Consider the following 21,732-nt stretch of genomic DNA (forward strand, 5'->3'; position numbering starts at 1 on the left):
CAGTTGTAGTACCCCTGTGGCGACTGAACCTTCAGGGGAGCCACACTTGACTCCTAAGCATAAGAAAAGCAGGGATGTAAATTAATAAAATACAAAGTTATACGGAGTTTTTTCCCCACAAACCTTTATATTATTCTTCTTGGGAGACCTGAGAACCGCCTCTTATTTCCCAATATATGCGACTCTTTTTGATTAGCCAGCCTGGTGTGACGTGACATGTGCGTAACAACGTAACGATAATGTTACACCAGGCCGGCTAATCAAAAGTGGAGCCAGGGATGCCGGCAGGTAGAAGGCGTTTCTCAGGGCTCCCGTCCGACGTTCATTGACCAATGACTTGGCCATTGGACTGGTTCCTGCAAGTCAATTTGCACCATCTCAAATTCTCACTCATTAATGTCTCACCCATAGGTTTCATCCCTGTTTGCAGTCTTGGTATGTCCCAAGTTGGTAGACTAAACTTGGGGCAGGATGTTGGCAGTCTTCGATTCTTTACCATCTGTGGTCTGCAGGAAGGGTTTGAGCCATTTGCTATTAACATGAAGAGAGAAATCACAACATGGTTTAGTAAGAGCCTTCCTCAATTTGTGCCGGTGCCTCCAGATCATGGTCACATTGAGGTGAGAGGTGTTGACTTTATTAGTTTTTGAGAAACTACAAAGCTATAAAGAAATGTACAACCTAATCTGTATTTTTCAGGTTGGAAGAATTGATGGGACTGTGGACAACCCACCTTGTCTCAAAGTGACCCACAAAACCTTTGGGTCTCAGAACAGCAACAACGACATGCTTTTCTTTAGGCTCAGCATGCCTGTTGAATTCTACGAGACATTCAAGTGTACACCAGGAGCTACTCCTCTTACTCGTACTTTTACCATACCTGAAGATGAGGTCCAAGATGTTGACATGGACTCGGAGTTTGAGCAGCTGAAGAAATCTGCCGGCCCCAAAGAAGCGGAAGCTACTAATGAGAAGGAAGCACCTAAGGAACCACCAAAAGAGGTGGCAAAGCCAGAGAATGAGAAGGATGTTACTACAGAGAAGACCAAAGGAAAGAGAGGGTGAGCCCAAGAATCACTGTTAGAAATGAGCAAATCATTTCAAAATTTGAACTTGCCAGCTTCGACAATTTTTTTGCAAATTGCAAATCCTGCAAAGCTTCCCTGAAAAAATGTGAAACTCTGAGATCTTCTATGGCTGTATTGAACCCCTTTCAAGTTCTTTAAAGCTAACACAGCCTTAGTAATGTCCAAGTGACCTCAACATATATGTCTATGAGTAAACGGATGGAAACTGTTCTTCTACTGCATTCCCTTGCCTAGACTTTTATACAGACTATGATATACCCTTCTAATTGACTGTGCTATACTATCTGGTGGCTACAAGATATTTTGGGGAGCCTCAAATAAAATCGATTCACTCATCTCTAATTACGATCTCATACAGACTGACCATCTGGAATATTTCAGCATTTTCTGATTTTCCTTTTTACGATCTAATTTCAGGTTCCTCTTTAAAGCCAAGAAGCCGGCGTTTATCTCACCACCTCCTGTTGTACCAACCATGCCTCGCTTAATGAAGGACGTAGTACCTGATGATAGAGATGACGTTGAGATCATCATGAACACTACTACGGTACGCTAAATAGTCAAGATATTCCAATGTCCTTAAAATAAACTTACTGGTTTCGTTAGACTTTCCTTCACCTGCCCTAGTGTTTCTATACACTAGGAAATGGCATAATGGCTTATTGGTGCCTGTCGGGGCACACACCCGAGGCACATGACTGACAGTCACCCTAGCTATACCTTTTGGTATTACATATATTTATGTGTAACACCAAATGTATTTTTCTTGAAGGGGTTGTCCATAAGTCTTTGATGACCTATACTTTGGATAGGTCATCAATATGAAATTGGAGGGTGTCCGACTCTTGGCACCCCCATGATCTGCTGATATTTGCACCGGCAGTGGCCAATGTAAGCAATGTATGTTGCAAAAAGCCACAACTCTGTGCATTTTTTTTAGTGATGGCTGCTGAGTACTGCAGTTCATCTCTCATTTAAGTGACAGGTCATCAATATGTAAGCCTCAGACAATCCTTTAAAAATTAAAAACAGTTTTTTGGAATAAAGAAAAGTCGCAAATTTTGGCACACGCCATGTTTGCACAGTAATGTGTAACTTTTTTACTTTTTCTAACACTCATGCTGCTTTTTTTCAAAAGTAGGTAAAGATAATGGAAAATGGGGCAGAGACACACATTGCCAAACAAATTTACTAAAATTGGCCTAAATTTGAGATCAAATATATGGCAGTTTGATTTTCTATCTCGCGTATTGTAGGAGAGTTCACACTTTTTATTAAATTAGGAGCAACTTACTCCAGTGGGCTATTTAATAAGGTGAGTATATATTTTTTTTAATAAAATCCCCCCAATGTGTCATCAGAAAATCACTTGCCTTTTAAATCAAGTTATTTTTTTTACAAATCTTCATGTTCTAATTTTTTACATCTTTCATGTCAATATCTGTAAGTTTCACCATTATACAAATAACACTGTATTCAACATTCACAATAGGTAATGGTCACAAGCTCATCTCCTCCCTCCCTGCACAGTGACCTCTGCACATATAATAGAGCATGCCCACAACACTCTTCCATAGTTGACAAAGGGTTTTCTCCAGACTTCAGTTTCATATGGCAGCTGTAAAGCAAATCTCTGAATGCTGTTAACAGTAGCTCTATCAGAATGTCTGCCTTTATATTCATGTACAGAAAATCGAATAGTAATACAATAGAAGTCTAAGAAAAATACAACAAAAAAGGGAATTAAAATATATGTTATTACAACAAAAATGTTTGTATATACAACCCCTGGCAAAAATTATGTAATCACCGGGCTCGGAGGATGTTCATTCAGTTGTTTAATGTTGTTGAAAAAAAGCAGATCACAGACATGGCACAAAACTAAAGTCATTTCAAATGGCAACTTTATGGCTTTAAGAAACACTAAAAGAAATCATGATTAAAAATGTGGTACTCAGTAAGGGTAATTTTTTTCAGACCAAGCAGAGGGAAAAAATTATGGAATCACTCAATTCTGAGGAAAAAATTATTGAATCATGAAAAATAAACACAAAAAGAACACTCCAATACATCACTAGTATTCTGTTGCACCAACTCTGGCTTTAATAACAGCTTACAGTCTCTAAGGCATGGACTTAATGAGTGACAAACAGTACTCTTCATCAATCTGGCTCCAACTTTCTCTGATTGCTGTTGCCAGATCAGCTTTGCAGGTTGGAGCCCTGTCATGGACCATTTTCTTCCACCAAAGATTTTCAATTGGATTGAGATCCGGTCTATTTGCAGACCATGACATTGATCTTATGTGTCTTCTTTCAAGGAATGTTTTCACAGTTTTTGCTCTATGGCAGGATGCATTATCATCTTGAAAAATGATGTCATCATCCCCAAACATCCTTTCAATTTATGGGATAAGAAAACTGTCCAAAATATCAATGTAAACAAGGGCATTTATTGAAGATGTAATGACAGCCATCTCCCCAGTGCCTTTACCTGACATGCAGCCCCATATCATCAATGACTGTGGAAATTTGCATGGTCTCTTCATGCAGTCATCTTTATAAATCTCATTGGAACGGCACCAAACAAAAGTTCCTTCATCATCACCTTGCCCAATGCCGATTCACGATTCATCACTGAATATGACTTTCATCCGGTCATCCACAGTCCACGATTGCTTTTCCTTTGCCCATTGTAACCTTTTTTTATGTTTAAGTGTTAATGATGGCTTTTGTTTAGCTTTTCTGTATGTAAATCCCATTTCCTTTAGGCGGTTTCTTACAGTTCGGTCACAGACATTGACTCCAGTTTCCTCCCATTCGTTCTTCATTTGTTTTGTTGTGCATTTCCTGTTTTGGAGACATATTGCTTTAGGTTTCCGGTCTTGACGCTTTGATGTCTTCCTTGGTCTACCAGTATGTTTGCCTTTAACAACCTTCCCATGTTGTTTGTATTTGGTCCAGATTTTAGATACAGCTGACTGTGAACAACCAACATCTTTTGCAACATTGCGTGATGATTTACCTTCTTTTAAGAGTTTGATAATCCTCTCCTTTGTTTCAATTGACATCTATTGTGTTGGAGCCATGATTCATGTCAGTCCACTTGGTGCAACAGCTCTCCAAGGTGTGATTACTCCTTTTTAGATGCAGACTAACAAGCAGATCTAATTTGATGCAGGTGTTAGTTTTGGAAATGAAAATTTACAGGGTGATTCCATATTTTTTTCCTCAGAATTGAGTGATTCCATATTTTTTTCCCTCTGCTTCGTCTGAAAAAAATTAACCTTTCTGAGTACCACATGTTTAATCTTGATTACTTTTAGTGTTTCTTAAAACCCTAAAGTTGCCATTTGAAATTACTTTAGTTTTGTGCCATGTCTGTGATCTGTTTTTTTCAACAACATTAAACAACTGAATGAACATCCTCCGAGCCCGGTGATTCCATAATTTTATCCAGGGGTTGTGTGACGCCTCTTCTCGGAAGCCCTTGTTTACCCTGGGAGATGGGGGACTCGGAGTCGGGTCCTGTGATGGAGAGATGGGGTGCAGCCGTGGCCCGGACCTGCTCCGTGCTTAGGGCCATCACAATTTAAAAATAATGGGCTATCGGTGTTGGTGAGGACGAGTGGTGGAATTGCGACTACGCCACCTGCGGTGTCTGGTGATGCGCCACCAGCGCTGCTAGCAGTCCTCTGAGGCTGGATGTTATGGCAGCTTGAGATGTTATGACTCCCCACAGGCAGAGCAGGGCCTCAGGGCAGGGGAGCAGGAGGATGGAAGGAGTAGTTATAGGAATACTCTGGTGCCGTGTGGTGCAGTGCAGAAATAAAGAGTCCGGAGGCCTTAGGGGTAGTCTTCCAGGTCTTTTACTCACGTTTTTGTAAGCAGCAGCAAGGCTTCTCCCTGCTCCTCACGGATTACTGCGATCACCAGAGACGAGGGCTCAGCGCACCCAGGATATTCAGGCACTTCGATCAGGACCCTCTGAGTGTTCCTAAACTGTCCCTTTTGACCTCTCCTGTCCGCGTGCGTGCAAAGGCTGGGTCTCCCTCTGGACTATGCACAGATTTGGGGCACGGCGGCAATTGCTGTTCCGTCCGTCCCGCGACGGGATCCACTGTAGCCTTCCGGGCTTCTCTGACAGAGACGTGAAGTGGCAAAGTCAGATATCGGGGGCCGGTACCCCTCTTGCAGCAGGAGTCCCTCTGGCAGGGCCAGAATGGAGAGTACAGGTGGCGTACGCCGCTCCGTCCGTGTTCCCTGGGATCCTTTTGCTTGTGGAGCTGTCACTATAGAGTCCGACCTTCTTAAGCAAGCGAACTTGACCGGGGTAGAGACACTGTTAACTCTTTCCCGCTCCTCGTGTCAAGGTCAGAGCACGAGGACCGTGCATCTTCAGCACACTGAAGGCTCCTACACAAGGCCGCTGCCAGCTGTAAAGACCACAATCAAAGAACATTGTGCTTAAGATGGCTGGCTATTATATATCAAATTATGTGTGTAAACTTAAACTGTGTTCTACCCTTCACCCACTACATGGTTCCCCTAACTTTTGGTTCCCCCCACTTGTGATCCTGCTGAGGCAACACTATGGTGCATACTTGCCTCCCATAGGTCAGGAGTGTGTAGTGTTGAATGTAGATTCAGGGTCCTGATTAGTGCACCTTCCTTACCTGGGTGAGGAGACACTACACCTGCTGACAGGCTGCAGTATCCCCCCTTGTGGCGACCGAACCCTCAGGGGCGCCACAGTTGTATAAAAGAAGATGGACAAAAATGTATATATAAAACAATAACTTTAAATTAGTTATTATACATTTATTTTTCTTTCTTTTTTTATAGTATTATTACTCCATAAGAGTATATGCTGGCCAAGAACCCACAGGAGTCTGGATCGGTTGGGTGACTCCTGACTATCATCTGTATGATATGAATTTTGACCTAAATAAAGTCCGTCAGTCCACTATCACTATGGGGGATGACAAAGGGAATATATATAACAGGTAAGTGAAGGAAGATGGTGAAACCTTAGCTGGAAGAAGAAACTTGCTTTATATAAAAGGCCAATAAGAGCACAAGTTTAAGAGAACAGTTCTTTTTTTTTTAATTACGAGTGTCCACACCAAGCAGTGGAGTAATGCCAATGCCAGGGCAAGGCAAGTATTTTGCGCTCCTTATCCTGTGGATTGTTAAAACTCTCAGAGTCCCTTCCACTCATTCAGTATTGAACCTCTTAAGAAAGAGAGAGATAGTACCAGCTTACCCGGGCTAATGGCGCCTGAAGCAGGGATTCCAAGGGATCACTTGGCAAGCAGAGAAAATGACTGAAGAAAAAATCCAGCTTCATAAAAAGTTCAAAATTTATTTCCAAAGCAGCTTAAAAGTTATTAAAATAAATAGTAGGTACAGCATACACGTTTCGAACGCTCATGGCGTTTTGATAAAGAACACCATGAGCGTTCGAAACGCGTATGCTTTACCTACTATGGATTTTAATAACTTTTAAGCTGCTTTGGAAACAAATTTTGAACTTTTTATGAAGCTGGATTTTTTCTTCAGTCATTGAACCTCTTAAGCCGTACATGTATTGCATTTTAAGAAATCCTCTAGCATGTTTTCTGCTTTTCCTGAAATCCAACATAAAGCTTTAAAAACAAAAAGTTTTACATTGTTCTAATATTTTTTAACATTTTTTTTTTTGGTACATATTTTGTGTTTCTATGTAAGTTTTTTTAATGACCCTAGCTCTAGCCCTAACCCTAACCATAGCCCTTACTATAGATAGGGTTAGAATTATTTTTTTTTTTTAAAAAAGTAAAAGTAATTGTAATTCTTATTTTTATAATCTTAGTGGAGTTTTTTTAAAAAATTTGGCACCTAGGGTAACCACCCCTATTACTCCCTTATGCTACACAAATTTATTTTTGTTAGTTTTCATAAAAATTAAATGAGTCATCCAGCACCATGAGATTGATAACCCATCCTTAGGATAAGTCTTCAGTTTCAGATCGGTGGGAGTCTGACGGTTGTGATCAGCTTCCTTGGCTCCCCGAAGCTCCGTAGGCTGCATAGTGCCCATTCTTGGGCTCAGTAAATGGAAATATTTAATTTCCTAGTTCTGGAGACACAACCATATAAATTGTCTTACCTTCTCAGCATCAAGCGCAGCAATTGTTATATGGTTTGGGGTGGAGAATTCGGCAACAATACCCAGCAAGCTCGAGTCCGAAAAGAGGATCTTGTGATCGGTTGTTTAATCGACTTAGCCACTGGGCTTATGACCTTCACAGCTAATGGGAAAGAAGTCAATACTTTCTTCCAGGTACTAAAATCCTGAAATTTACTTTATTGTTTGATCGTGCTTTGTTCTGTATCCAAAATGCTAGAAATCTGGTTGACTTCACATATTAGCTAATCTTCTTCTCTGTCTTTCTCCTCAGGTTGAACCCAACACAAAGCTTTTCCCAGCTGTCTTTGTTCAACCATTAAGCCAAACTTTGTTTCAGTTTGAACTGGGAAAATTAAAGGTATAGAAAAATTTAATGTTCTCTCAACTCCTGGTACCCGAGGAGCATATTTGACCTTGTGTTTGAGTATCTTTCCTTGTTTAATGTTCCACCTTTAGAACATCATGCCCATATCTGCAGCCATGTTCCGTAGTGAAAATAAGAACCCAGTTCCCCAGTGCCCACCCCGCCTGGACGTGCAGATGCTAACGCCTGTCGTATGGAGTCGGATGCCCAATGAATTCTTAAATGTAGATTCTGGAAAGGTCAGCGATAGGCATGGCTGGATGGTGGAGTGCACAGAACCACTCATGATGATGGCTCTCCATATACCAGAAGAAAACAGGTAAAATCAGTTCGATTCTATGGATGTCTTGCAAGCCAATCCAAAACTGTTCCATAAAATTTCCCCAAAAATAAGCAGTGATATAGACCCTGTTGGATTAATTTTCATTGCAGGTGTATTGATATTCTTGAATTGTCCGAACGCTTGGACATGCTGAAGTTCCACTACCATACCCTGAAGCTCTACGGCTCTGTCTGCGCCCTTGGAAATAACCGAGTAGCCCATGCCCTCACGAGCCATGTCAATGAATCTCAGCTACTTTACACCATTGAGAGTAACCACCTATCAGGTCTTCTTCGAAGTGGCTTTTATGACCTCCTCATTAGCATTCATTTGGAATCTGCAAAGAGAGCACGCCTGACCATGAACAGTGAATTTATTGTGCCAATGACAGACCAGACAAAGAGCATCAAGCTTTTTCCCAATGACAGCAAGAAGCATGGATTACCTGGCGTTGGCATGAGTACGTGCCTTAAGCCAGAACTCCATTTTTCCCATACTTGCTTTGTCAGCACTAGCACTGAGCTTTACCAGAACAGCCCTTTCATCCCACTGGATATCCTTAAAATCAAGGCAATTAACATGTTAACCGAAGCCGTATTGGATGGTGGACAACACACCAGAGATCCTGTTGGAGGAAGCGTCGAGTTCCAGTTTGTACCAGTGCTGAAGCTGATCTCCACTCTTCTTATCATGGGCGTCTTTGAGGACGACGATGTCCGGCACATCTTAAAGATGATAGAGCCCAATGTATTTTCAGAAGAAGAACCAGCAGAAGAAGAGGAGAAGGCTGAGGAAGGTGGAGGTGAAAGTGCCGAAGAAGAGGCTACGGAAAAAAGTGCTGAGGAGGAGGAAGGAGAAGAAGAAGAAGAAGAAGGACAAGAGAAGAAAGAAGAAAGTGAAGAAAAAGAAGTTGAGGCTGGGGAGCAGGAGGACAAAGAAGAGGAGGAAAGTTTAGAAGAAGGTTTACTGCAGATGAAGCTGCCAGAGTCTGTAAAGTTGCAGGTAGGAGATTATGGAGACCCATGAGGTTGAATATGCAGTCTGGTATGTGGGCAACATGTCACAGATCAGGAAAAGCTGATTAGATTGATATATAAATTTGTGGGGAAAGCTTCATTATTTTTATTGCTGCCCATTCTTGGCTTAGGAGTCTAGTAGGTGGGCCTACTCATACGAAGTCTGCCAATCGCTAAGAAGACCGCCCACTAGACTCCTAAGCCCAGAGTTTATTGTAATATTTTCCCACAAAACCATATATAAATCTGCTGTATAACATATACTGACATGTTTTTTTCTCTGTAGATGTGTAATTTACTACAATATTTCTGTGACCGAGAGTTGCAACATCGCGTAGAAGCCATCATCGCGTTCTCTGAGCGCCATGTAGACAGTCTGCAAACCAATCAGAGGCAGCGTTACAGAGAGCTAATGCAGGCCTTCACCATGTCAGCAGCGGAAACCGCTCGCAGGACAAGGGAGTTCCGTTCTCCACCGCAAGAACAGGTGATAGTTGCGGAGATACCATAGAATAATGCTTTATTCACATTCCACATGCACAATTTTATCTATGTTTTGTTATGTTCTTTTGCAGATTAACATGTTGGTAAACTTCAAGAACATGCTTGAAGAAGAATGTCCTGTACCTGAAGAAATTCGAGATGAGCTGACTGAATTTCACACTGACCTTCTGTCCCACTGTGGTATGTACGGCTGTATGGCTCTATAGCAGAGGTGCTCCACCATTTCTCGACCATTTCTGGTCCACTCATAATGATCACAATAAAACTTACTGTAACCGGCATTTTAATTTTAATTTCATAAATCAATAGTGCCCATGAAAATAATCAATTTTGTAATATATCTTATCAGAGAAATCTGATTCTTTCTCCTCCGGGACTGATCTTTCATTCTTAATTCATGGGCAACATCTGTATTAAGTGAAGACACATGTTTGAGACCTACTGCATGTGTCTCATATGTTAAGTTCTGGATATTCACCTACTGGAAAATTTGGTGTCCCCTCTTTCCCTTTTTATGTGACTCTCTCTGTTTTACATTATGAAAGTTGGGGAAGCAGCCTTAGCACTTAATAACTTCCAAAAAGTACAAAAAGGAGTCACAACTAGAGACGAGTGAACCTGAAATTAAAAGTTTGGGGTTTGTACCGAACAGTTAGTGTCCGGTGCTAAACTCCAAACACGGACTTCTCCCAGAAGTCCATTTTAATGTTCGAAGTTCCAGGGGAAGTCCGGGAAGAGAAAGAAAGGTTTTTCCAATCCCAAAGTTTGGATCTCCATTGATTTCAATGGGGTTCGGGTTCAGGTTCAAGTTCGGGTACAGTTCTGGTACCCGAACCGAACTTTGGACTAAAGTTCAGTCAGGTACTAGAACCCGAACTTCCAAGGGTCCGCTCATCCCTAGTCACAATCTTAGTTGGTCACCTCTCCACTCCTTCTACTTTTTTTTCTAGAGAGCCAAACTGGAGTCAAGGGACCCCATTTTTTCTATTTGGCATTTTCTTGCCCTGGGTCTACATAAATGATCCCTTATTTACTGGATAGCTAATTTTTAGATCAACATGGGCCCCAATATTGGAAACCTCACAGAATCCTGGACTTAGATTCCTCATTGTCCAATGGGAATATACAGGCCACACCACAAGGCCAGGATGAGTTCAACCTCGCCTGCACCCTGTCACTCCATTCATTCTCTACCGGAGTGACCATGGCAGCTGGCACGTCGATTTACACCAGTGCCACACACTATGAATGGAGTGGCAGGCTGCATCCAAGTCCAACTGTTTCATTCAACTTCTCACGACCAAAGGAAAATGGGGGACAAAGGTACATTATTGTTCTCGTTTTTGGCAACATAAATCAAAAATGGGGAGGGGGAAGTTTCTGGATATTAATATATAGGAGATGCGTTTTGTACAACTGTTTTCATTATAGGTGTCCAAATGGAAGGAGAAGAGGAGGAAGAGCAGGAAGACACAAGTCTAACTAGACGTCTTGCCAATTTACTGGAAAAAGTGCGTAATTTGCGGGGTAAAAAAGAAGAACCAGAACCTGAACCAGAAGAAGAAGAAGAGCCAAAACCCAGTAAGTGAAGATTATGGAAGTATAGTTTGCAGCCTTTTCCATGGATGCATATGGATATTATGATTTGTACAATGGGATAGGATATACAGTATGTTCTGTCAAATTTGGAAATGCAAACTTTTGTCCAGTTTTACACTATTTTTCTCAGGTACCTTGCAAGAACTGATCTCTCACACCATGGTACACTGGGCACAGGAATCCTTCATCCAAAACCCTGAGCTGGTGCGAGTGATGTTCAGCTTGCTACACCGTCAGTACGATGGACTGGGAGAACTTATCCGGGCTTTACCTAAAGCCTACACCATCAATGCAGTATCTGTGGAAGACACCATGGACCTGCTGGAGAGTCTGGGGCAAATCCGTTCCTTGCTCATTGTGCAAATGGGACCTGAGGAGGAGAACCTGATGATACAGAGTATTGGGTCTGTACCATTACGTTGATTGGGCAACAACTGAGTAACCCAAGGTTGCTTCAATTTTGGCTTTATTAGTTTTAGTTTTACATTTTCCTGTTCCCTGATTTAGGAACATCATGAACAACAAGGTCTTCTACCAACATCCTAACCTAATGCGAGCTTTGGGAATGCATGAGACTGTAATGGAAGTCATGGTCAATGTGTTGGGTGGAGGAGAATCAAAGGTAAGTCAACAAGTGACTACATCATAACTTTGAGGAGGATTTGATAATTAGAGATTACAGGATCTGACTTTTTAAGGTGTCTTATTTCAGACATTTGAGGTTTTTGTGGGCCACTAGCTCTTAAGAGGTACCGGTAATGTCTAGAGTCTCATAGACTCAGAAAAAGCATGCAAATATGCCATCTACAAGAAGGAAGTCAAACTATCTCACTAGTGTTACTTATTGGAGGGAGCTAACTACCCTGTAAGTCAAAGAGTCTTGCAAAATGTCTAAGCCTTAGTGATGATCAAACCTTTAGAGTTTCAATCTCACCCAGCTCACCAAATTTTGATGGGAAATTCAATTGACAGTGAGTCAATTTGCTGCGAATTGAAAGTACTCCAAAGCTTCCAATTACCCTGAGAAGACATGGGTAAAACTCTGAGGTCTCCGGGGACAATAACAAACCCCTTTCAAACCCTTTAAAACAAACACAGCCTTAGTATTGTCAAAGTGACCTCAACATATATGGCTTTGGGTAAATGGATGTATTTTCATTTCTATACTGTCACACACTATCTGTAAAGTTTATTCAGTATGTTAAGGCTGATTCTCACTTTTCCTAAGCTGTGACAGCCTATCACTATCCCGATTCACCACAAAACAGCTGCTGCATTCCCTACCTTGGCTTTTATAAAGACTATGATAGTCATTCTGGACGGGCTGTGATATACCATATGTTTTAACAGCTGAAAGGCATTATGGGGAAGCTTTCCGATGTAATTTTATCTTTTTCTGGCTGATGCAATCTTCTGCAATGTTTAAAATGGCAATCACATACTGTTCAGGTTTGTCAGGTTTAGCCAATTCCTAAAAATTCAACACGTGTTCAATTTGCTCAATTCTGCTAGAAATCAACTAATCAAATCAATTAACTAGTCCATAAATCAAAAAGGACAAATCAATTTTCCAGTTATTTTCTTGCTCCTTCCAAAAAAAATCCAAAATTGATAATTTTCTCATCTCTTTTGCAAAAATAAAATTTCATTCCTTTTTTTTTTTAACCAGGAGATTCGCTTCCCTAAAATGGTCACCAACTGCTGCAGATTCCTTTGCTATTTCTGTAGAATCAGTCGACAGAACCAAAGAGCAATGTTTGATCACCTTAGCTACCTGCTGGAGAATAGCGGTATCGGTTTGGGTAAGTAAATCCTGGCAAATACCGTATAATGCACCCGTAGAGTCAAGACCAAAATCAAAAGTGTTCATTCTTGTTGGGTTCTCCTTACAGGTATGAGAGGGTCTACTCCTTTAGATGTAGCTGCTGCTTCTGTCATTGATAATAATGAGTTAGCTTTAGCTCTTCAAGAACAGGACCTGGAGAAGGTGAGAAAATATTAATTATGGCCCTAGCAGAATAGATTAAAAATAGTTTGAAATTCCATTTTCAATTCCCTTTTTTTCCTTGTGCAGGTGGTCTCTTATCTGGCCGGCTGTGGTCTACAGAGCTGTCCTATGCTGTTAGCCAAAGGGTATCCTGACATTGGCTGGAACCCCGGAGGAGGGGAGAGGTACCTGGACTTCCTTCGATTTGCTGTTTTTGTGAACGGTGAGTGTGAATGGCTGACTTACAAATTCTAGAAATTCCACTCGGTGTCTCATAAAAGATTAAACACCCTACATGATTTCTAGGAGAAAGCGTGGAGGAGAATGCCAATGTGGTGGTACGTCTGCTCATTCGACGACCTGAGTGTTTTGGCCCGGCACTCAGAGGAGAGGGCGGTAACGGGCTGCTAGCTGCTATTGAGGAAGCCATCAAGATCTCAGAGGACCCTGCTAGGGATGGTCCCACCGTCAAAAAGGACCGACGCAGGGAGATGTGAGTGAAGAATACAATTCACCTCTACTAACTGGTCTTCTTACCGATATCACCATACTCATCCATCCACTCTTTCCTTTACGCCCTAAACTTTGGTAATATTAGGTGATTATTTTGTTCATCTATTCTCTAGGTATGGTGGGGAGGAAGTTCATGAAGAAAATCGCTTGCACCTTGGTAATGCCATCATGTCGTTTTATTCGGCTCTTATTGATTTGTTGGGTCGTTGTGCTCCAGAAATGCATGTAAGTTACAAGAGGCCTCTCTTTTTTTTTTGACCATGTACTTTGTTCTTGCAGTTGTTGGCTTTTTTGTCTATTTGTCTTTTTTGCTCTACTTTATGGGGGTTTGCTATTCAATCTTGTCACCTTCTGCTTTCTCTTTAAGGGAATGTGTCATCAAAAAATGACCTATCGTTTAAATCAGATTTTAGTGTATCATGTATTTTTTTATTAACTATTCCATTTCACATTCTTTTTTTGAAAAAATAGTAATCTTGCAATTTTCACACTGACCACCGGGGCTATTTTAGACTCTAAGTACCTGTCCTTTCAGGAAGAGTTTTCAGCAGTCTCATTATCATCAGAGGCAGGATTACAATAACTGATAATATCTATATATGACGCGCCCCCTGGGCCGTGTGGGGAACCCGGAACCGGGCCTTTTGTGGGATGCTGGGGGTTGTAGTCTCCGCGTGGCGGTGACCTGGTCCGTGGCTCAGGGTGGTCAAACCGAATGGCAGTCTGTTTGTTGTATTTTAAATGTCTGACTACGCTACCCGTGGATTGCGGTCAGAGTGAACCGCCGCTGCAGTGCAGACCGCTGAGGCTGGTGTTGTGGGCGCAGCAGAGTGTAGTATAACTCCCCACGGGCGGAGTATAGCCTCAGGGCAGCAAGTGGGGATGCTGGGAGTGATGGTGCGCGGGAGTAATGACTCAGAGTCTCTGTAATGCAGTTCAGGATCTTTACTCACAGTTCTTTATCCAAGTTACTTCAGCTGGTCATAACGTCCCGCGTCGCACTGTGCTCACCAGGTAAGGGGCTCGGCCAACTCCCAGATAACTTTGGAGCACTTCACAGGACCCCCTTTGTGTGTCCTTCCTCTGGCCTGTCATACCCCATCAGTGACCACGCTTCTGTCCGGCTGCCTCGGGCCTTGGCGGGTAAACGTTGGCCTCCGTTTCCCTGACCCTATGTGGTGCCTTCCTAACGGGTATGGCAAGGGGCTGCGCCACATAAAATGTCACAGCCTCCGGTTTCTAGCTGAGGGTAGTTCCCCGCCTCCACTAGTTTCTGGGACCGGTCTCCCCCTTTGGCCTGACCCCTCCACGCAGGTAGATTCGGGCGTGTGGTGGCTACCAGCCGGTCCACACCCCTGGGGTCCCTTCGTTCCTTGTTCCTGGAGCCTTCTCCGTTCCTTTTCCCTTCTCTTCCTCTCCAGGCTTGAGCCTCAGTTACTAGGTCCGCCTCTGGAGCAGAGCTCATGCAGAGCCTCTGCTTCCGGTCACTTCTTCTCAGACTCAACCCTGATCTAAGATGGTGCCCGCTTTTTATACCTCTCTCTAGGTGCACACAGGAACTACTTCCTCCCTGCTCCTGCACTACAGGGTTCCCCCTTCCTCAGTGTTCCCTCCCCCCACTCCAGCCAGGGACAGGGACTGTCGTGCTCTGCTTGGAGCATATCGGTCGCCCTGCCCCCCGGAAATGTGGTGTAATGCATGCAGCTGTCGGGGTCCTGATCTTCACTCCATCCTTACCTGAGAGTGAGATATCACACATCTGGATGAGATGCAATACCTCTGTAGCAACCGAGCCCTCAGGGTGCCACATATACACAGCTGATGACACTTGATCCACCAATCACAACAGACGTTCACAGCTCCACCTTCCTTCACAATGAAACGCAATTTGCAAACATTCATTAAATGCTTCAGTACAAAAGATAGAGTCAGAGTCACTTCACTGCTGCTAATGTACGTGTGAATTCCTTGAAACCACAGGAAAGTAGCCTAAAAAAAACAAAAATAGTGGTTTGTGTGAATATAGCTAGATTTCTATTTTTAATAAAGATTGTGATATGGAAAAAAAACTTTGCCAAAAAAAAATAAAAAAAAATTGTTATAATAATTTGACATTGGGCCATATTCTGATGGTCCATTCTCTTTGAGAAATTAACTAGGTTATTCCAAGCCTTTCTATAACTTGATTACATTTCGCTATACTTCTTCAGTTGATCCAGGCTGGAAAGGGTGAAGCCTTGCGAATCCGAGCCATCCTTCGATCTCTGGTGCCCATTGAAGACTTGGTTGGAGTTATTAGTCTACCCCTTCAGATACCAGCATTTGGAAAGGGTGAGATACAGCTCTTAGACTTTGAAACCTTGGCGTTGACTAGCGTTTATGTAGGACATAAAGATCTAAGATTAGTTCATAGATACTGGACAGTACCACACCTCATTGTTATAAACTCTTCTTTACCAGATGGCAATATCATCGAGCCAAAAATGTCTGCCAGCTTTGTGCCAGACCATAAGGCCCCAATGGTTCTTTTCCTGGATCGTGTCTATGGCATTGACAATCAGGACTTCCTTCTACAAGTTCTAGAAGTTGGCTTCTTACCTGATATGAGAGCAACGGCGGCTCTGGACACTGTAAGTAGTTCAATAGGCTGAAAAATTGTACAACATGTCATACGTCCAACAACCAAATCCATGGCATGGATTGTTTTATTGTGGTTGTAAGGCGTTAGAATAAGATGGCTAATGTTCTCTCTTCCTTTAATCCCAGGCCGCATTCAGCACCACAGAAATGGCCTTGGCCTTAAATCGATACCTGTGTTTGGCGGTTCTACCTCTAATCACCAAATGTGCGCCACTGTTTGCCGGCACTGAGCACCGGGCTATAATGGTGGACTCCATGTTGCACACAATTTACCGATTGTCCCGTGGACGTTCTCTAACTAAAGCTCAGAGAGATGTTATCGAGGAGTGTCTGATGGCACTGTGCAGGTACAAGACACGCGGTGCTTTAATGGGTCATTGTCATCATCTTAAATTAGTAAAATTGCAAAGTGCTTGGAAAAATTAGCAACTTTGCAGTTCACCTGTTGGTAAAAATCCTCTTTGATCTACCGCTTGATGCCTAGATTACCAGCCACCTCTGCAGTCCAGCAGCTGGGGCCAAATAGGCACAGCACTTACAAGCTTTTCCCAATAAAGTTTGTAAATGCTGCTCTGAAGCTGACCGGATTGATGGAGTGCATTCTTAGCATCCGACTTGGCCAGCTTCAGTCTCCATACCCTCCTCCAGTCTCCATACCCCCTGCAGAGCAAAAGCTGCCAACACTTGCACAGTCCAGGCCAGAGGCACAATGATGCCCATGTTCTGAACTATCGATTGATCAGGAGTGTTCTGCCATCAGCTAGCGGGAAGCCAGGTGGAAGGGGAGCGATCCACTCCTGTTGAAATGGCCATCTCTCCTGGCCCCACCAATTTCATGACTGGTCTCCCAAGTGTTCCTGTGTTCTCTATGGGGACAACAAAATAAACGCTCAAGCCGATGATTGATGAACAAATATTCGTTCTTGATTATTGGTCTGTGTAAAAATGCCAGTGATCACCCGATGACTGAAAAAACATTTGCTTGCTGGGTGGTTCGATCATTTATACCGACTTAAAAATAATTTCTTATCAGCAGCACATTTCCTGGTGTATACAGTATGTGCTGAAGAACACATAATGCTTTAGGGGGACAGAACAATCGGATCGGCAATTCATAGTTTGGTAAATGACAATCAACTTGTACACAGCCGATCAGTGCTAATTCATCGGGCTACAATTGGCTCATCTAAATGCACATTGGATGGTTGGCCGATTCCAACCAAATCTCCAGGTTCGGATGACTTTTATATGTATTTAGTGTATTGACTTGACCGAGTCTGCCTTTCCGAAAGATATTGTCCTCAATACTTTATACCAAGAAGTCAGATGACTGAAAGATCATCTGACTATCCAGTATTCATCTATGGAGATATGCCGACTGTCTACAACACATCCTGGGGCAACAGAGCCAATTTATTTGTCCTTTGTGGGGTTGAGATCCATATTAATATTATTCTGTTGTTGCCTCCCATTTTGGGTTTATACCATGGCCTCCTCTACATTTTGTTAGGTTGTATAGATTTTTGCGCTCTCGTTTCTTGCCTCGTGTCAACCATTTGGTCGTAATTATAAGCCTAAATTTCTCTGTTTTAGATACCTCCGTCCATCCATGTTGCAGCATCTGTTGAGAAGGCTTGTCTTTGACGTTCCAATTCTCAACGAGTTTGCCAAAATGCCGTTGAAGGTGAGTGCATGCTTTTTAGGTATATTTCTAGTCCATGGATGGCCTTTGTAAAGGGTTGCTCCACATTGGACGATCCCAAGTTGTTAGAAGGGTACCTTAAAAAAAGCAGGACACAAAGTGCTGTTACTCAGTCGTCAGCGAATACCAGGAGACTTGGCATTAAGTGTTTGATTTGCTGCAGCGCCACCACAGGGAAGATTAAGCATTACACATTATCAATTCAACTCAATGGGCTGTCTGTGTAATACAGGACAAGACGGGTGCTCCAGAGCGAGAGACGCTCTTTGTAACTGCTCTACACTCTAACCAAGAGATGTAGATCCTGAATTGGAGACCTCCCACTCACTCTATTAACTCAGACTTTCCTAATAGCTTATATGAAAATGAGTTTTCTAGACCTTGGACTAGCCCTTCTGCTAGGCACTTGGACTAGCCCTTCTGCTAGGATCTTGGACTAGCCCTTCTGCTAGGCACTTGGACTAGCCCTTCTGCTAGGCACTTGGACTAGCCCTTCTGCTAGGCCCTTGGACTAGCCCTGACTAACCCATTACTGACTCAGAATGTCGTAAGTCAAGGGTGGGTGTACAGAACCGGTTCAGGAGCTAAGCCCACTCCATGGAGGACAAGTGCCGGCTGTGTTACACAGATGGCACCTGCCTCTAATAGCAGCAATCTTACCTGGCTCCAATCGCTGCTGGTTAACCGCCTAAAGGCAGCTGTCGATCTCTGACAGAGGCATTTAAGTGGTGCAGCACTGGTGGGAATTCGTTCTGGTGCAACATGACTTGCTTGCGGGGTACCAGGGCCTGCTGAAAGCCCCTATTGCTGCTATCTTTGCAGCCTATAGGTGGGATTCAAAGGAGATCATGATTTTTATAGGTCAAGCAATAAAAAAAATTAAGTTTGAATCATTTCCTGTTTTTCCAATCCAAAAATAAAGAAATGTAAAATATAAATAAAATATTTAGTCTTGCCGCGTCTATAGAAGTCTGATCATTGAAATTATGAAATGAATTAACCCATATGGTAATAGGCATAAAGAAAAAAAAAGTTAAAGAGCAAAAATGGGAATTCTTTTCATAAATTCACTCATAGTTGTTGCAGATAGTAAGTTTCCCTATTGGTTTCAGCTCCTCACTAACCACTACGAACGCTGCTGGAAATACTACTGTCTTCCAACGGGATGGGCCAACTACGGCGTGTCCTCTGAGGAGGAGCTTCATCTGACAAGGAAACTTTTCTGGGGCATATTTGAGTCTCTTGCTCATAAGGTAACTAATTTTTACTTTTTTTATATACCAAACTTTAAATTTCTTTTCAGTTTTTTTTTTCGTAAATTTTTGGAACTTTTTATTTGCAGAAATTTGATGCTGATCTATATAAGATCACCATGCCGTGTCTGTGTGCTATTGCCGGTGCCATACCACCCGACTATGTGGATGCCAGCTACTCCTCAAAGACTGAGAAGAAGGCTTCTGTGGATGCTGAAGGAAACTTTGACCCCAAACCTGTGGAGACCCTAAAGTAAGTGTTCTTCTATATATCAAAAATTGTACTCCGATGGCAGCATTTCCATAGAAATCCACAGAATCTAGAAATCGCCCACTTATGTATAGACTAATACTGTATGTTAGGAAGGAGTAAGTAAAGGTTGTCCACCTCTGGGGACATGTTTTTGCTTCTATTTTTTTTTTACTTAAATGCATTTATTTGGGGCTAAAATAATTTAGTTTTGGAGCTCTGAATAAGAAAAGCAAAAGCATATAAACACATAACTATATACCTAAAGGTGCTATTGACATGAAATTCTCACCAGATGTCGGTAACAACTCTTCCAATCTACACAGGCAAAGAAATCATCCATAGATATTATCCATAAATTAAGTTACTGTATGTGTAATAATGAGAAATGACACAAGGAAAAAGTATTTGTAACGGGTCTGGGAGGCGGAACCTCTGAGCTACTATACAAGGGGGCGGTCCTTGTAAGGGAGCGGGTGGCGACCAGGGTAGACGGGCAGGCAGTCACAGCAGGTGACTGGGACAGTCTCTGAATGAACGGACAGGAGGTCACGGCAAGTGACCGGGGCAGTCTCTGGATGAACGGGCAGGAGGTCACGGCAAGTGACCGGGGCAGTCTCTGGATGAACGGGCAGGAGGTCACGGCAAGTGACCGGGGCAGTCTCTGGATGAACGGGCAGGAGGTCACGGCAAGTGACCGGGGCAGTCTCTGGATAAAGGATTGGTACGACCTGTGGCGGCAGATGATAGACGTGAGCTCCCAGGTGAGTAGGCGAGAGTCTCTGGATAATCGGGTGGTCACAGCATGTGACGGCGGAGCCTCCAGGAAGACCAACAGACAGGTAGCAGATGAGCGCTCCCAGGTGAGCGGGCAGGAGTCTCAGGACAGGCGGGTGGTCAAACGTGACGGCAGAGCCTCCTGGAAGGCTAGCAGACAGGCAGCAGATGAGCGCTCCCAGGTGAGCGGGCAAGCTGGTCCTTAGACAGACTGACAGGAGTTGGAAGGCAGACCGTCGGACCTCAGGCAAGCAGGCAGGTAGAAGATGTGCGCTCCCAGGTGAGCGGGCAGGCTGGTCCTTAGACAGACTGACAGAAGTTGGAAGGCAGACCGTCGGACCTCAGGCTAGCAGGTAGGTAGCAGGATATCAGGCAGGAATTAGACAGCAGACTGGCAGGAATCTGGCAGGTATCTGGCAGGTAACTGGCAACTGGACCTGAGGGCTGAAGCAGAGTAGTGAACAGTGCAACAACATTGCTCGGGCACCTCCATTTTGGAGGAGGTGCCTTTTATATGGGAGGTCCTCCGGCAATTGGCCGGGGACTCCTTAGGACGGCGCGCGCGGTCCCTTTAAGAGAGGGGGAGCGCGCGCGCGCCCTAAGCACACTGCCGGGGAAGGAGCGCGTGCCGGAAGCAGCGGGGAGAGAAGCGCTGGAGGTCGCCGCGCCAGGAGCGGGGAGGTGAGAGGGACGGCGTCTCTGCCTAGAACGGGGCAGAGACGCCGATGCTACAGTATTGAACACATGAAGAAAGAGAGGTGCAAAAGCCAAGGAAAGTCATGACACCAGCAGAAATCTATCAGTAATTAGAAAGCAATCCTGCCTATTAGTGACAAATGTCAGCTGGTTCAACTGATGGCCTATAAAAAGATGTCTCATTACTAAGGAGCCACCCAAGAAACATTTCATGATGGGTAAAACCAGTGAGGCGTCTCAAGACCTTTGTACCCTTATTGTTGTAAAACATACTGATGTTATTGGTTACAGAAGAATTTCTAAAATACTTAAGATTCCAGAGAGCAGTGTTGGGGCCATAGTCCAGAAGTGGAAAGAACATCATTTCACCGTAAACTGGCCACGACCAGGTGATCCCCGCAAGATGTCATACAAAAGATTGAAAATAATTATCAGAAGAGTTGTCCTAGAGTCAAGAACCAACTGTGGAGAGCTACAGAAAGACCTGGAATCAGCAGGTACAATTGTTTCAAAGAAAACTATAAGTAATGCACTCAACCTCGATGGCATGTATGCCCACTCATCATGTAAGACTCACCTGATGAACAAAAAGGATGTTCAAGCACGTTTAAAGTTTGCTCAAAAACATTTAGATAAGCCTGTGAAATACTGGGAGAATATAGTCTGGTCAGATGAGACCAAAATTGACCTCTTTGGATGGCATAATACACACCATGTTTGGAGGCCAAAGGGCACTGCATATCACCCCAAAAACTCCATACCAACAGTGAAGTTTGGAGATCGGAACATCATGGTGTGGGGCTGTTTTTTTAGCATACGGCACTGGCAAGCTTCATATAATTGAAGGAAG

General features: G+C 43.3%; 1 protein-coding gene across 13 annotated transcripts in view; it reads left to right on the top strand.

Moving 5' to 3' along the window:
• Nucleotides 1-21,732, top strand: part of RYR1 (ryanodine receptor 1) — a 184,423-nt gene that overhangs the window by 102,825 nt on the left and 59,866 nt on the right. For all 13 annotated transcript variants that reach the window (XM_073641635.1, XM_073641639.1, XM_073641642.1 and 10 more), the window contains 24 exons: nucleotides 412-620; nucleotides 700-1,061; nucleotides 1,506-1,635; nucleotides 5,933-6,093; nucleotides 7,247-7,412; nucleotides 7,531-7,617; nucleotides 7,716-7,942; nucleotides 8,056-8,947; nucleotides 9,248-9,448; nucleotides 9,537-9,645; nucleotides 10,897-11,046; nucleotides 11,195-11,468; nucleotides 11,572-11,686; nucleotides 12,734-12,866; nucleotides 12,957-13,051; nucleotides 13,139-13,274; nucleotides 13,358-13,544; nucleotides 13,678-13,789; nucleotides 15,775-15,895; nucleotides 16,025-16,194; nucleotides 16,331-16,551; nucleotides 17,798-17,888; nucleotides 19,019-19,159; nucleotides 19,249-19,412. In XM_073641635.1, coding sequence (XP_073497736.1) covers nucleotides 412-620; nucleotides 700-1,061; nucleotides 1,506-1,635; nucleotides 5,933-6,093; nucleotides 7,247-7,412; nucleotides 7,531-7,617; nucleotides 7,716-7,942; nucleotides 8,056-8,947; nucleotides 9,248-9,448; nucleotides 9,537-9,645; nucleotides 10,897-11,046; nucleotides 11,195-11,468; nucleotides 11,572-11,686; nucleotides 12,734-12,866; nucleotides 12,957-13,051; nucleotides 13,139-13,274; nucleotides 13,358-13,544; nucleotides 13,678-13,789; nucleotides 15,775-15,895; nucleotides 16,025-16,194; nucleotides 16,331-16,551; nucleotides 17,798-17,888; nucleotides 19,019-19,159; nucleotides 19,249-19,412 — 4,654 coding nt within the window. The remainder of the gene's footprint in view (nucleotides 1-411; nucleotides 621-699; nucleotides 1,062-1,505; nucleotides 1,636-5,932; nucleotides 6,094-7,246; nucleotides 7,413-7,530; nucleotides 7,618-7,715; nucleotides 7,943-8,055; nucleotides 8,948-9,247; nucleotides 9,449-9,536; nucleotides 9,646-10,896; nucleotides 11,047-11,194; nucleotides 11,469-11,571; nucleotides 11,687-12,733; nucleotides 12,867-12,956; nucleotides 13,052-13,138; nucleotides 13,275-13,357; nucleotides 13,545-13,677; nucleotides 13,790-15,774; nucleotides 15,896-16,024; nucleotides 16,195-16,330; nucleotides 16,552-17,797; nucleotides 17,889-19,018; nucleotides 19,160-19,248; nucleotides 19,413-21,732) is intronic.

This window comes from Phyllobates terribilis, unplaced genomic scaffold (assembly GCF_046119375.1).
Source record: "Phyllobates terribilis strain yellow unplaced genomic scaffold, ASM4611937v1 Scaffold_7__3_contigs__length_470593459, whole genome shotgun sequence".
NCBI lineage: Eukaryota > Metazoa > Chordata > Amphibia > Anura > Dendrobatidae > Phyllobates > Phyllobates terribilis.